The 14735-nt window shown below is 40.4% G+C and overlaps 2 protein-coding genes across 2 annotated transcripts; both read left to right on the top strand.

The window, feature by feature from the left end:
* Positions 1 to 900: 900 nt before the first annotated feature.
* On the top strand, positions 901 to 5396 carry LOC104926266 (xylose isomerase). Its single transcript, XM_010740080.3, has 14 exons — positions 901 to 1031; positions 1344 to 1420; positions 1548 to 1620; positions 1776 to 1888; positions 2002 to 2027; positions 2219 to 2356; positions 2426 to 2535; positions 2627 to 2722; positions 2811 to 2894; positions 2976 to 3102; positions 3228 to 3333; positions 4409 to 4591; positions 4694 to 4768; positions 4959 to 5396. Exons 1-14 carry the CDS (start codon positions 1004 to 1006, stop codon positions 5040 to 5042), a joined length of 1320 nt encoding a protein of 439 aa, XP_010738382.2. The 5' UTR covers positions 901 to 1003; the 3' UTR covers positions 5043 to 5396.
* Positions 5397 to 6488: 1092 nt separating this feature from the next.
* Positions 6489 to 14735, top strand: sqlea (squalene epoxidase a). The gene is made up of 11 exons (XM_010740083.3): positions 6489 to 6951; positions 7307 to 7565; positions 9051 to 9228; positions 9587 to 9683; positions 9825 to 9938; positions 10219 to 10390; positions 10892 to 10987; positions 11896 to 12038; positions 12259 to 12355; positions 12521 to 12608; positions 13210 to 14735. Exons 1-11 carry the CDS (start codon positions 6550 to 6552, stop codon positions 13400 to 13402), a joined length of 1839 nt encoding a protein of 612 aa, XP_010738385.3. The 5' UTR covers positions 6489 to 6549; the 3' UTR covers positions 13403 to 14735.

The following is a 14735-nucleotide window of genomic DNA, read 5'->3' as shown; positions in this document are numbered from 1 at the left end:
ATGAAAGCTGACATAGCAGGAGTGAAAATATATTGTTGTTCTCAATGTGTGGCTAAAGATTCACTGTCCCCTTAGTAAGAATGAGCATGTAGAAAAAGTACCTGAAGTTTAGAGAACTGCTAAAGGAAGTGAAATATATATCGCTGTTGATAATCTTAGAGCCTTGAGCTAACTCTGCTATGTTGCAATTTTACACAGTAACTTCTTCTTTAGGCAAGACAAGCTTATTTGAATAGCACGAAGTGCATTATGAAACATAAGAGTATATGCGGACGAGTAGATTAAAATAGATGAATTGCAGTGCAGTTTCAGTGTAGTGCATATATGATATGAATAAATAGTCCCAAATAGAATTTGATAAAAGGGAGTGACAAACAGAAAGTAGCCTTGATGAGCCTCAATTAATTAAATTAAATTAAAATTAATTAAAATATAGAACATATTACTTTTTTCAGGACTGTTAAAATAGTCAAATCTGAGATCTCTTGACATCTATTAGAAACATATTTAAATAGTGTCATGCCTATGAGAATGTGAAAAGACTACACATCAAGGGTCAAAAGAAATTTTAAGTTTGCTTTGCAAAATAATTGAAAATATAATAAAAAAAACATTCTCTGAAATATGTTTTTTTTTTAGGAACCTGCAGTATTTAAATGTAAAAGTAACACACTTCTTTAATCACACCATTTAGATTTTTTTATTTAATGAAAATGATGAGGCTAATCAAATGTAGTTTCATAATTCTATATATATTGCATGGGATGGTAGCTGAATGAAAATGTCTCATGTCACTGTAAATTTCTAACAAATACTCACAATGCAAACTAATCAAACACACTGACTGCTGCTCCCAGTGCAGGGACAAGGACCGAGGTTTGTTTTGAAGGGGTTTAGTGACACCTTGTGGTCAAACAGAGAACTGCACTGTCTTCTCTGGAGGAAGTGGTCGTGGACAAAGTTGCAGCCTGCTGTCAAGACTCGTACAAGTTGTGATCTAGACATGGCAGCGCAGGAGGAGTTCTTCACGGGTAAATCACGTTACTTCAGTGCTCCGAGGTTTTTGTTTGCAGTGTCTGTGTCTGTATGTGTTTGTTTGTTGTGGACATAAAGTCCACTGTGCAGCGAGCTGAAAACAATGAAGGCCGCGTTGAAGTTCTGCAGACACGTCTGTTTGTGTAGTAGATGACACAGGAACCACTTCTTCTGTAGGTTATAGTAGGGTTAATAGGTTAATACAGATGTCTGAAACAGCTGTCTACAGTAAGGCATAAAAATAATATGATCCACATCACGTGGAGGTCTTTAATCCTTGAATATTACGTAACATGTCTGCTGCACAGGCATTCCCAAGATCCCATATGTACCCAGTGCTGGAGCAGGAGATGTCATGTGCTTCAAACACTACCATGCAGAAGAGGTAGGTTAACATTAACATGTAATGTGTGCATTAGGATACATAGTACAACTTGTTTAAGTCACGTGATTGAATGCACAGTTGGTGTCATGTGAGGCTGCTGGTCAGAGATCAGTGTTCCTGTGTGCAGGTGCTGATGGGGAAGACGATGGAGGACTGGCTGAGGTTCTCAGTCTGCTACTGGCACTCCTTCTGTGGAACTGGTACTGTCACATCTGACCCAGTACTGAGGTTCAGGTTTTAGTCAGTGAATAAACAGTAGACTCCATCATTTCATAATCTTATTTTAAATAAACAGAGTTATTTGTTTCTAAGGATGTGATGTTTTTCTCTTATTTCCTTTTTTTGTGTTTCTTAGGTGCTGATCCTTTTGGGTCTCCAACCCTCCACCGACCCTGGAATGAAGGAACTCCTATGGAAGCAGCTAAGCTGCGACTTCGGGCTGCTTTTGAGTTTTTCACCAAGCTTGGTGTGAGGAAATCACCTCCATTTTACAATGACAGTCACAGTTAAACACAGTCGATTACATTCACTGACTGTTAGTTATACTATGTTTAATTTGTGACCTCTGCCTGTTTTCACAGGTGAAATATTATACATTTCACGACAGGTAACCAACTTTTTGAGATTTCAACTGATAATGGGTTATAGAAAGTATTATTTTATCTACTAGTGCCAGCAAGAAAATGATCAGTGGACTTGTCTTGCCACAATAGATACATATATAATATTATTTAAAAGTAATGAAACGTAACGTATTTGATGTTACATGTGAACAATGCCTATCTATGTTTTCCACAGGGATATGGCTCCTGAGGGCTCCACTCTGGAGGAGTCCAACAGGAATCTGGATGAAATAACAGACCTGGCTCTCGAGCTGCAGAGCCAGACTGGAATCAAGGTGCTGTGGGTCACCTGCAATCTCTTTGCCCACCCAAGGTTAGTATTTTATTCTGAAAGTTTACCATGGGAAAAAGTTGTAATGTAAACATTTTATTGATGTGACAGGTACATGAATGGTGCAGCCACCAACCCTGACTGTCATGTTCTGGCCTACGCTGGTGCACAGGTTAAAAAGGGGCTCGATGTTGCCAAGAAGCTTGGTGCAGAAAATTTCGGTATGACTTGATAGTGTCACCTCGTTTAAAATATTCCTGTTCTTCTTCAGTGAAGCACTGATGTTTTTTCATTGTATCATTGTATCCTCAGTGTTCTGGGGAGGGCGGGAAGGTTTCCTTTCCATCTATAATACTGATGTTGCTGCTGAACTGAAGCACATGGCCAACTTCTTCAAAATGGCTGTCCGTAAGTGTGTGACTGAATATGGGCTTAATCTGAGTTTTGGTCAGGATGTGTCACACTTTCAGTTTCATGTGTGTTCATTTGTCACCAGAGTACAAAGAGAAGATCGGGTTGAAGTGTCAGTTTCTTATTGAGCCCAAGCCAAAGGAGCCCTGCAAACACCAGTATGACTATGGTAAGCTTTAAATTCAACATTCAGTTTTTTTATGTGACAGTCTTAAGGATGCATTTTATGTGTCACTCTTTCCTTCTATAGATGCTATGAGTGTTATAGGATTCCTCAAACATTATGGACTGGAGAGTCACTTCAAGTTGAACATCGAGCCCAACCACACCACCCTGGCAGGACACTCATACGAACACGATGTTGTCATGGCCTCTGCGTGAGACATCTCAACTGTTACCAAACATTGAACTTAATCTCTAAATCAACACTGTTGCCGTGTCGCATCCACAGAGCCAACTTTAGCACTGTGACGGTGTTGCATTCTGTGTCATTGGTGGACAGGTTTGGCATGCTGGGTTCAGTTGACTCAAACACTGGTTCTCCAGACCTAGGGTGGGACACAGACCAGTTCCCCATGGACATCAGGAACACCACCTTGGTCATGAAGGTAAGATTGTTTCTTTCATTTGTAGCAGGAATTTATTGGCAACCCTGTTTGTAAAGTAAATACTGTTGCATAAGTATGAAAATTAGTTGCTTATGTACTCAGCAAATGTTCATAACAACAACATTATAATCACTGTATGAAGTTGATATTCTGAACATGCTAGCATTTGAAACACGTGCCTGTTTATGCATCCAGCAGATACAGAGCAACATTAGCTTTCATTTTGAGCAGGGGTCTTCAACAGTTTTCAGGCCAAGGGCATTGCAGATGATACAGACGTGGAGCAGGTGTGTTGCAAATTTAACTGGGCCTGCAATAATCTCTATAACAGGTATCTGTATATGAATGCAGAGTCTGTACGGACCAAGATTTTTGCACCAGTAGTGTTGTGGTTTCAATCTGTATTGCAGCAATCTGTGAAGAGAGTAAAAGAGGTGACATGATTGAAATGCAGTCTGGGAACCTGTCTCCATTTGTATGCAGGTATCTGTTTATAGAAATGAGCAGAAGTCTGTCGTTCTCGTTTATCACGTTGCCAATTGTATTTCAGAGGAAGCTGTGGCCCGATACCAGTTATTACTTTTTTAGTGCTAGCTCATGTGATTGCACAGGGTTTTATTTGTATATTACATTATACTCTATGAATATGCTGATTTATCTATGAATATGGTGGATTCATGTTAATGTGTTAAATGTGTTGAAGACCCAGGATTTAGGGTCACGTACAATCCGTACATTCACCATATGGCCAGAAGCATATGGTGAATGTATGTGGTGTACGTGAGGTACATATGAACTTTGTCCTTCTGCTGTTTTATGCTGGACAGGTAGTGTACAGAGGGTTCATGAGAGCTTGTCCACTAAAATTCCCCATCTGCGTTCTGTGGCAGTGAAGAATCTTAATAAGGAGGCTGCTGACTGGAGTGACTCCTTGCAGCTTTAATATTCATATAGGACACTCTGACCTATAAAAATGTACACAGATTAACATGTTTTTGTAAAGATTGTACAAGTTGAGTTTAGATAAACAGGGATACAGGAATATAGTTATTCTTTAGTATCTAATCTCCTGCAGACCATCGTTGAACAAGGTGGCTTGCAGCCAGGAGGTCTGAACTTTGATGCTAAGGTGCGCAGAGAGTCCACAGACCTGGAGGACCTGTTCATCGCTCACATCGGAGCCATGGACGCGTTTGCTAGAGGACTCCGCCATGCCATTCGCATTATTGAGGACGGACTCATCACTGGCATGGTGAAGGTATGTGTGCAGCTAACTGAAACTCACTGTTAAGTAGACTTTCATTTTCAGGTACAGTATTGTTAGGAGACATGACTTCTTTATGTTTGGTGATTTCAATAGGAGCGATACTCAAGCTTCAGTCATGGGATTGGACAGAAAGTAGAGGAAGGCTCTGCCACATTAGAGGAAATGGAGGTAAGACTATTCAGTCTTTGTGAACGCTTCTTTTTGGCCAGTCAGAGTTGTATTTGCACTTCTCTCTGTGTGTTTCTGCCCAAGAGGTTATCAGTGTATATACTGCCTGCTTAATAAACTGAATAGAAATCTATAGTAAACGTGAGATGACGGTGTCAGATACATAATGTTGTGTGTTTTGTTTCCTCAGGCTTTCATCACGCAGAAAGGTGAGCCGAAGGTCACATCAGGAAAGCAAGAAAAATATGAATCCATCTTCAATCATTACATATAGTAAAAGCATTGATCTCCTGTGTCAGCACATGAAAACCTGTTAAAGTAGAAGCTGAAACCGTGTTAGAAAGGCAGAGCTCTTTATTATTATTTCCACTTAATTAAGAATTGCACTTGTTTGCAGTTGTTTAACTAATAAAGTCCAAATACAGATGTTGAGTAGAGAGGGGAAATATATTAGCAGACTAACTGACAGATAAATTCAGTACAGACTGTGTCCATCAGTATATCTGTGGTGCTGCTAACATATCATGTGGATGATGATGTAACAATACAGTACACTGAGAGGAGATTGTCATGTTAGCTGATGACTCATGTTCATGTGTAATAAAACATTTTCCATTGTCACAATGAAGCCATGTTTCTCTTTATACAGTTCAAGCCCACACAGACTTTTATCTATTGAATAATTCAATTTATAAATATTGTTATACATAGTTTCTACAATCTTACAATCTTTACTTATTTTGCTGTAACACAAACAATAAAAAAAATCATATAAAATGAAAAAAACTGTCACATCCATAATCATATATAATAACAAAATAAAATTCACACTATTTTGAGTATCACCTCACAAAAGATGTGTTACTATATCCAGCCCATGTCTAATGATACACCCGTCTATATATTTTTTAATTGTTGACTTCATTATCGAAACATTTTATTGCATCGTCCTTTATATTTGGAATGATGGTTTCTGATAAAATCCAAGTATTGTTAACTTCAGATTTTGAAGAGAAGTTTTGTCAGAGTTAGTTCAGGTGGTGTCATAACTAAAATAACTTTTGGTCTGACTGCTTGTTTAATTCTAAATATTTAAGGTTATAACTGGTTGCAATTAGTTTCTTAGTTCTGGGCAGGAAAGAAAATGAGTGAGTTGCATTTTCTTCACCACAGCTTCAACACTGATTCAGACTTCTTCTTCTTTTTTTTTTTTTAGCATGATACATTTTCCATGAAAACTCTTTACAGTATTTGAACTTTTCATAGTCGGGATGTTGATACACAGACATAGTAAGGAGCTCTCACTCTGCACCTTTTCTAGTGAGTATTAGTCAGTGTGCACAACTTTAGTTGCCATGGTAACAGCTTGTCTTCTCAAGGCAAAGCGCGAGATTCATGGTAACCTCTGAGTTTACGCCACAGAGTGATGTGTCTGTCATACATGAGGCATCTTTGCAGCAGGTCTCCTTCTCATTCAGGCCGTCATAGAAACGCACCTTTCCACTGACATCACATCATACTACCAGGCTGCCAGCCGACTGTCCAATCAGCGGCAGGCGGGATGCCCATTGTCTGCGCGGCTGTCCAATCGGTGGATAGCGTGAGCTCTGCTCACTGTCACGTCACTTCTGATTGGAGGGTTGAGCTGTAGAGGAGGCGGGATGACAAACCACCAAATCCGAAGTAGTCCGTGTTTCTCATTATCATAATATATTCAGCAGCATCTCTCCTCTGTCTAAGGACAGTTATCGTTCATAAGGTAACATTTTGTTTTGGAGCACATGAGAAACAAAATCCAAAGAAGAAGAATTATTTTTATTGCAGTTTTTTTTTATATAGATTTTTGTCAGCCTAAAAAATATATATTTCTCACCTGTGCTTTGACCTTAACATATATTTACATGATGTGGACTTTCCTGGGAATAGCGAGCTTCACATATCTTTATAAAAAGTCTCACACAGTCTTGACTTTTGCTCCCAAAGAGCTTGTGATGGCCGCAGCTTTGTTTCTGACAGCCGGGCTGCTGCTCTCATATGTCAGGTACTTTCATGACCAGAAGCTCAGAGTCTCTCAGGTGCTTCACTTACCTCTGAGCCTGCTGTCTTTCGTACCTGTTCTCAACAACTTCATCCCCCAGAGTTCAACGCAGAGCAGCGAGAAAGGAGAGGGCAGCTGTAAAAAGGTAAGACGGCTCATCTGGATACATGCTGAATTTATTGTGAGAGAGGAATAATGGCAGACAGATAAAAGAATGAAAACTAGACATTGTGTTTTTTTTCTTCCATTTGATTAAAGTAATTTATTATATGTGTTTATTTTGTTTATACTGGGAGCTTCTCTGAAAATCTGTCTTATTATCTTTATTATTATATTAAGTTTTATTTAAGCCTTTCTGAACTAAAGCACTTTAAATATTCATGTGCAGCTCAAATCAGAGGCTGATCATGATCACGTATGACATACATTTCTCTGTGTTTGCCCTACAGTTTGGACTTTACACTGTAATGTAATGTTTCTCTCCACTATGTCATTTCCAGAGCCGTAGAACAAGGAAGAGAGTGGATGTAAAGTCCTCTCCCTCACAGAGTACCTCAGATAGTGGCTCCTCAGTGGCCCCGGAGGCAGATGTGGTAATAGTCGGGGCCGGAGTCCTGGGCTCAGCTATGGCGGCCGTACTAGCCCGGGACGGGAGGAGGGTGACGGTGGTGGAGAGAGACCTGAAGGAACCTGACAGGATAGTGGGGGAGCTGCTGCAGCCTGGAGGATACAGAGCACTCAGAGAGCTGGGACTGCAAGGTCAGTGATCAGTGCTCTCTGATCGGACACTTTATTCTGGACCTCTGCCTCACAGTGAAGCCTTTTACATAATATTTTCTTAGTTGAAGGACCTAAAAACACATTTTCTTCTTACTAGGGGTGATGAACACAACACACACTACAAATTAGACACAGTTGTGTGTACTTCACATGTTCATTTGTGTGTTTTTTCTTTTGCTTCTGTTCCTAGCACTGGTTTGAAGTGGGCAGGGCTCAGATGGAAAAGGTGACCTTACATATTTGTGTCCACCAATCAGACGCAGCTATGTTTATGTCTAGTGACAACTGTTTGCTGTCAATCAAACCTGAGCCACACAGTACTGATGAAACAGATCAGATGATTACTTTTTAGTATTAAACTCCTCAAAAACTGATTACAGCTTATTCAGTCCTACGTATGACAAGTTATGTTTTTTGAAACAAAGTTTTGAGTGGCTGCTTTGATGTCATATTCATGATGTACATAGATTTGAGGAGGAGATGCAGTATGAGATATGATGGCTTTTTATTTGTGATGAAGACATTTCAGCGTTTCTGATATTTTCACATCAGTTCCATTATTATTCTTCAAATCTCACATCCAAAACAAATCACCGATTATGTCATTAAGCCGTCAGATGAATCAATCTTGACTAAATTAGTGTAAATTGAAAACATCTATTTGAGCAGATTCAGTGTGCCTCAAACTATTTTTCCAGCACATTAGTTTAGTCAGTGAACTCAATCATTACTCATGAAGAGTTCCATAAATATCTCTGAGCTAATCAGTAATGACTTCACACTGACTACACCCTACTCTGCTATGACAAAAAAACCCTCCTTTAATATATTTTATCATATCAGGTAGCTGGAACATATTTAAGTACATATTTATGACATATTTTTTCCAACTTTATAGCAACTCGAGGGGAAAAGCTGCATATAGTGTGTTAATGGGTTAAATCTGCTCACATGAACTAATTTTTCTGATATTAAGTGGAATTTAAGGATGAGTAAAAGCAATAGGTACAAGCAAGTTTGTAGGCAGTATCAATACCTCATATCATTTTGATATCATGTACTTAAAACAATATAATCATTCAATGGTATTGAAAGTACTGCAGCCATAAAAACAGATCTACAATCAGATTTTCAATCCAAGGCAGCACAAATGAAACAAAGAATAGGAAAATCATTATCTATGTTCCTATTTTGGTGCATTTAACTTTTTCTTTTTCTGTGGTATTGAGTTATCAAGTATTGTTTTTTTATACTTGACTTACCTCATCAAAAAATTCTGGTATCATGACCACCTTTGGTACAAGGATGGACAACAGTACTGTAGCATGTTGCACTCTTCCATTAGTATTTTTTAACCCTGCTTCCATTTTGTCTTCATGCACTTGATCCTACATAAGCAGCAGACAGGTGAATAATGAATGTGTGCTCTGAAACCTGTAACCTGTTGCATGCGTTTGCCTTCAGGTACAGTGGAGGGTCTGGATGCCCACCTGGTCAACGGCTATGTGATCCATGACATGGAGAGCAGCGCAGAAGTGGAGATCCCTTACCCTCAGGCCGATGAAAACATCCAGTGTGGACGCGCTTTCCATCACGGTCGATTCATCATGGGCCTGAGGAGAGCTGCGCTGGCTGAGCCAAAGTGAGCAGAGTCATAATTAAGAGTCCAAATGCCAAATGGGGACAAAGATCAGAAGTTTCATTTAAAATGTGGTGGCTGCCTCCACTACACGACTAGTTTGACAAAGAAAATCTCAACTTAAGATCAACTGGCTTTTTTCTTCCGGAGCTGGATCTTAAATCATCATCGTAGCTCTGGAACTATATTTTATTATTATATTTTAAGAGTGGTGAATGTTTTTACTTTGATTTACAATCAAAATGTAGCATTCTGACACATCAAATAGGCATTAATTATCAGTAGTTACCTTTTCCTGTAACCTTTGCTTCACTGGCATGTGACGATGATGTCTCCTAACTGTGTAAATTGCGCCCCCCAGTGTCACATTCATAGAAGGCACGGTGAACACTTTGCTGGAAGAGGACGGCTGTGTAACCGGACTCCAGTACAAAGATAAAGAAACTGGAGACATCAAGGTGAGGAAAGGAAACAGTACCTGCAGAACTTTATATTCCACTTTTCATCTGCCCCCCAGCTCATGGAAACACATCTATTTAATTAAAGTATTTATTGCAGAGGGTGTATGGTGACTGTGTGAGTGTGTGTGTGTCCTGCAGGAAATCCACGCATCACTGACTGTTGTGGCCGATGGCTGTTTCTCCAAATTCAGAAAGAGTCTGGTGTCTGGGAAAGCTCACACCTCCTCTCACTTTGTTGGATGCCTTATGAAGGTAAAGACCACCAGGGATCATAGTTAGCATTACACTGAATTCTTTCAAAGCTGAAACAGTTATGATCAACGAATATCTTAATGATTGATCAGTCATTTCAGTCCAAACATTGTCTAAAATTACCCTTAAATGTGAATCTTTCCTAATATCCTAATATATTTTGGGCTGTTGGTCAGACATTTGAATTTGGATACATGTCTGTCAGTCCCTGGAATCAGGACAGCAGTGCTTCAGGGATATGTTACCTTCATTTCTGAGTCATCACTGTGCTTCTCTCCAGGACTGTCCCCAGTTTAAAGCCAACCACGCTGAGCTGGTCCTTGCCAACCCGAGCCCGGTGCTCATCTACCAGATCTCCTCCACACAAACCAGAGTGCTTGTGGACATCAGGGGGGAGATGCCTCGCAACCTCTCAGAGTACATGGCTGAGAAGATCCAGCCACAGCTGCCAGGTAGAAGACATACGAGAGCTTCATTTTGAAGACATCTCTGAGGCTTTATTCTTCTAATTATCAATAATGGAAAGCGACCTTTGGTCTGAGGTAGAATCCCTGTAGTGTGATAAATGATGCATTTTTTTGAAAGTCAACTTTTTCATGAAGCTGTGATGCCAGATGTCATGGCAGGAAGATCATATATCCAGACCTCTGCCTGCGCTGTTGTCTGTACGGCCAAGGGAGCTACAGTTGAAAGATTTGACATTCATGGTGCGCTCTGCTATTCAGCTGAAATATCAAAGCCACCGTATCAAAGCACCAGCTCCGCTAACCTTGACAGAGGTCCAGCTGAAGCGGCGGAGTCAGTCACACTGATGTATTGATAAATGTACAATCAGACACCAAAAGAAAAGGCTTTTTTGTGTGCATGTGCCCAGCATGCACCTTTGGGTTTTCATCCACAGAGGCAGCTGAGTGATGGACCGCCTGCGCTCTCTCTTTCTCTCTTTCCTTCAGAGCATTTAAAGGAGCCTTTCATGGTGGCCCTGCAGAACGATCGACTCAGGTCCATGCCTGCCAGCTTCCTCCCTCCTTCCCCTGTCAACAAGCCAGGTACTGAAGTGCTATTGACTGCCGTGTTGTTAGAGCTGGCCAGAGGGAATATATCGAACTGATTTCAGCTTGTGTACAGTGCATGTCTTGGAAAGTGTAGTGCATCACTTCGGTCATTACTGTAAGATGAAACAAGTTAAAGAGCTTTGCTTACTGTCCACTCATTTGCAATTAGTCTGGGTTCATTTATTTATTTTATTAGTACTATTTATTTAGTAATAAATCAATTTTAAAAAGTCAAGTTGTAGTTTCTACATTTTGTTTTTTGGTCGATCAAACCAGGGCTGTGCAAAGTGTGGCTTGTGGGCCAAAGTTGGCCTTGCATATGGTTCGATTTGGCCCAGCGACGAAAATGAAATGAAAGAAAAGAAAATATATAAATTCTACATCTCTGTTCATGCTTTTTTATTTTGTGTGAAATGCAGATAGTACAATAGGGGTTAAGGTTAGGGTTTCAGTTTGTTTGGGCACCCTTGGATCAAACAAATAAAACAGAATGTGATAATTATTAAGCTTCACATGTGCTGGTATAACCAGGCTAAAGGTTTCCTTTGTTTCCACTACTTGTGCTAAGCTAAGCTAGCTAGCCTCATATGTAGTGCACAGACATGACACTACATAATTCCCCAAAATGTGGAACTGTCCCTTTAAATTCGATTTAGTTTGAATTCAGTTTTTATGTGGGTGGTGTTGTTGTAACACTAGTGCGCTCTGTTGAAGTAATGAGCGCTGACAGACTTTAACATTACCACCAGGTTTGAACTGTCAAAACATCAGAAATAAAAGCACAGAGAAACACTTAAAGTTGTCTTCCACGCGTCATTCACTGTGTTTGGCACTAATTGGAGGATTACAACAACTGGTCATGTATTTTGGATGTGAGACAAACAGCAGTCTGTCGTTCGCAGGCGTGCTTCTCCTGGGCGATGCGTACAACATGAGGCATCCTCTGACGGGAGGAGGGATGAGTGTGGCTCTCAACGACGTTCGCATCTGGAGAAATCTGCTCCAAAACATTCCAGATCTGTACGACGACGGGGCCATGCTGCAGGTGAACACACACAAAAGACCTGACCATCTTCATGTCAACAATTCATAGACTTCATCAGGATTGACAGACCCTCACATTAAAACTGTATAAAATCAGGGATTATAGAAGCTATATTTGGAGCCTCTACTGCATCACAGTTGTCCTATTATTCCCTCTGCAGTGTGTGAGAGACTGCAGACCAGTGTGCAATATTACACTCTGCTTTTTTTCTTGTCAATAGGCAAAGAAAAAATTCCACTGGGAACGCAAGTCATCACATTCTTTCGTGGTGAATGTGTTGGCCCAGGCCCTGTATGAGCTGTTTTCAGCCACCGACAGTGAGTCTCTGCCTGCCTCTGCATCTAATAACACACAGAAAACTATGACAGGGGATCAGACATGGTTATTATTTTGCATTCAATAAGAGCAAAAGTCAAAATCTGCAATCATTCCAAACAACATGTAATGGTCATTTTGTTTCCGTCTGTTTTTGTGCTGACCAGATTCTCTTCATGAGCTGAGAAGAGCCTGTTTCCAGTACTTCAAGCTTGGCGGACAGTGCGTTGCGGGCCCTATTGGACTCCTCTCAGTGTAAGCATTAAATAATATCCTCCACAGTAACATGGGATAGGCAGAATGTCTCTAATATGGCATGATGGAAAGCTGGCTTGGGTTGATGGTATAGTTTGACATTTTGGAAAACGCATGTTTGCTTTCTTGGTTAGATTTAGATGAAAAGATTGACATCCCTCTCATGCCTGTCATCTAAATATAAAACCATATCTTAGTTTAGCATGAGAATGGAAACAGGGAAAATGCTAGCTTGGCTCTGTCCAAACTCGGCATACCTCTGAAACTCACGCCTTGATCTCATCTCTTCTGCTGGCAACCTCCCATTGACGATAAGGCTCCACTCCAGGGTGTTACTGTGACTAGAAATAGTTCGGCATGTAACCCCCGGCTAACCCACAACTTGTTGTTTTTACACTTTGGATTTTGCACAGATTAACAACAAGGTATTAGTGTTAATTTGTGAGCTTTAGAGGTGTTTTTGTTACCTTCATACCGAGCCAGGTCAGCTTCTTTTACTCTTTTCTTTTCTTCTTCCTTTGCTAAAACTCACTAATTAAGAGAATAATTAAGAGATTTAACATTCTGTTGACATTCAATGTTTTATTTATTTTTTAACCAGGTTGACACCCAAACCCATGACCCTCATCGGACACTTCTTTGCGGTGGCACTGTACGCAATCTACTTCAACTTCAAGTCCGAGTCATGGCTCACCAAACCTCGAGCTTTATTTAAGAGCGGAGCCATCCTGTACCGAGCCTGCACGGTCATGTTTCCACTCATCTACTCTGAACTCAAGTACCTGGTGTACTGAGGAGCACTTTGGACACGGAAAGACCAAACTCAGTTTGTCTTTACAGACCTACAGCTTATTTGAAAGCAGAAAAAGAAACTCACAAGAAGTTTGTATTTGTCAGCAGTTTCTATGTTTGCCTTCCTGCTGAAAATGGCACTGTTATCATTGTAATAATGATGATGATGATTTCCACAGTGTGTCCCTGCTGTACTGAAGATGTCATTGTCTAAATGTCTAACTTAATGCCTTATTTTAATTGGACATATTATGCAACAATGCCTTGGTGTAGCCCTGTATGTGCTCACCCACACACTCTGGCCTATATGCTCGAGGATTGCAACATACGGTGTGTTAACTCGCACCCGGATTTACACTCAATATTTTAAATTTGGGGATTTTCCTGCCAAACAGAACTGCTATGTGGAACATGGCATCTGAATTTTATAATAATGATTTTGCAATATAGCCACTTTTTGTGCTGTTTATTTTCCTGTTGAGCTACGTTGGACTGTATTTAATATGGGAATTAAAGGCTCAGTGTGCAAGATTTGTGGGCAATTATGACCAGAATATGGCTGAAATGGAAATAAGTATGTTTTCATTAATGTATAATCAGCTGAAAATAGGAATTGTGATCATGTTGCCGTAGAATGAGCCCATTTTATACACAGAGGGAGTGGGACTTTACATCAAAGTCTGTCATTTCTCTAGCAGCCTAGAACTGTAGTTTTTTCTACTTGCACAGAAGGGGAGGGTGAGGCGAGCTGGTTGCAATCTGTAACTTGACTGCTAGATACCACTAAATCTTACACACTAAATTTGAATCTGAAGCACTTGATGTCAAACCAGCAAGCTGTAAATGATCTGATGCTGTTTTATACAAAGCTGAGTAAACCTTCAGCCTCCTTTTGTTTGTCACACACATTGTTTACTGTAATGATCATTTCCTGCCTTCCTGATGTTCTTCTTCTTTACATTTTGCCATAAGGAACTTTTTGTATCACACTTTGGCTCCTACAGCCAGTCTTAAAACATGCTGACACTGCACCTGACAAAACTATAAACCCAGAAACCCGAGAATGATCCCAGCACTATTTTAGTCCTGCTGGATGTCAGTGAATAGCTGATACAGCATGCTGCCTGGGGGAAGTTTGGGTTTGACTTGGACCTGTGATAGAAGGAGCGATCATATCAGGACTTAGTCAGTGGATGAAGCTCAGGTGTAGTTTGTCCTGGGCTGACACAGACAAGGAACCCTTGAGCTGTAATTGACCACAGCGTCCTGCACTGTCGTGTCTACCTGTGCCTGATGTGGACCTGATGAGCCTTTAAATAAATCATACATGACAAA

This window comes from Larimichthys crocea, chromosome XIII, assembly GCF_000972845.2.
Source record: "Larimichthys crocea isolate SSNF chromosome XIII, L_crocea_2.0, whole genome shotgun sequence".
Lineage (NCBI taxonomy): Eukaryota > Metazoa > Chordata > Actinopteri > Sciaenidae > Larimichthys > Larimichthys crocea.
Note: the sequence above shows the minus strand (reverse complement) of the source record. Positions and strands in the feature narration are given on the sequence as shown.

What these genes read in the sequence shown, in the direction of transcription:
- LOC104926266 (XM_010740080.3), top strand. Translation starts at nt 1,004, where the DNA reads ATGGCAGCGCAGGAGGAGTTCTTCACGG. An exon ending in GCTTGGTGCAGAAAATTTCG is followed by an intron (nt 2,536 to 2,626) that starts GTATGACTTGAT and finishes TTGTATCCTCAG; the next exon opens with TGTTCTGGGGAGGGCGGGAA. An exon ending in CCACATTAGAGGAAATGGAG is followed by an intron (nt 4,769 to 4,958) that starts GTAAGACTATTC and finishes TTGTTTCCTCAG; the next exon opens with GCTTTCATCACGCAGAAAGG.
- sqlea (XM_010740083.3), top strand. Translation starts at nt 6,550, where the DNA reads ATGAGAAACAAAATCCAAAGAAGAAGAATTATTTTTATTGCAGTTTTT. An exon ending in GCTGCGCTGGCTGAGCCAAA is followed by an intron (nt 9,229 to 9,586) that starts GTGAGCAGAGTC and finishes TGCGCCCCCCAG; the next exon opens with TGTCACATTCATAGAAGGCA. An exon ending in GCTGTTTTCAGCCACCGACA is followed by an intron (nt 12,356 to 12,520) that starts GTGAGTCTCTGC and finishes TGTGCTGACCAG; the next exon opens with ATTCTCTTCATGAGCTGAGA.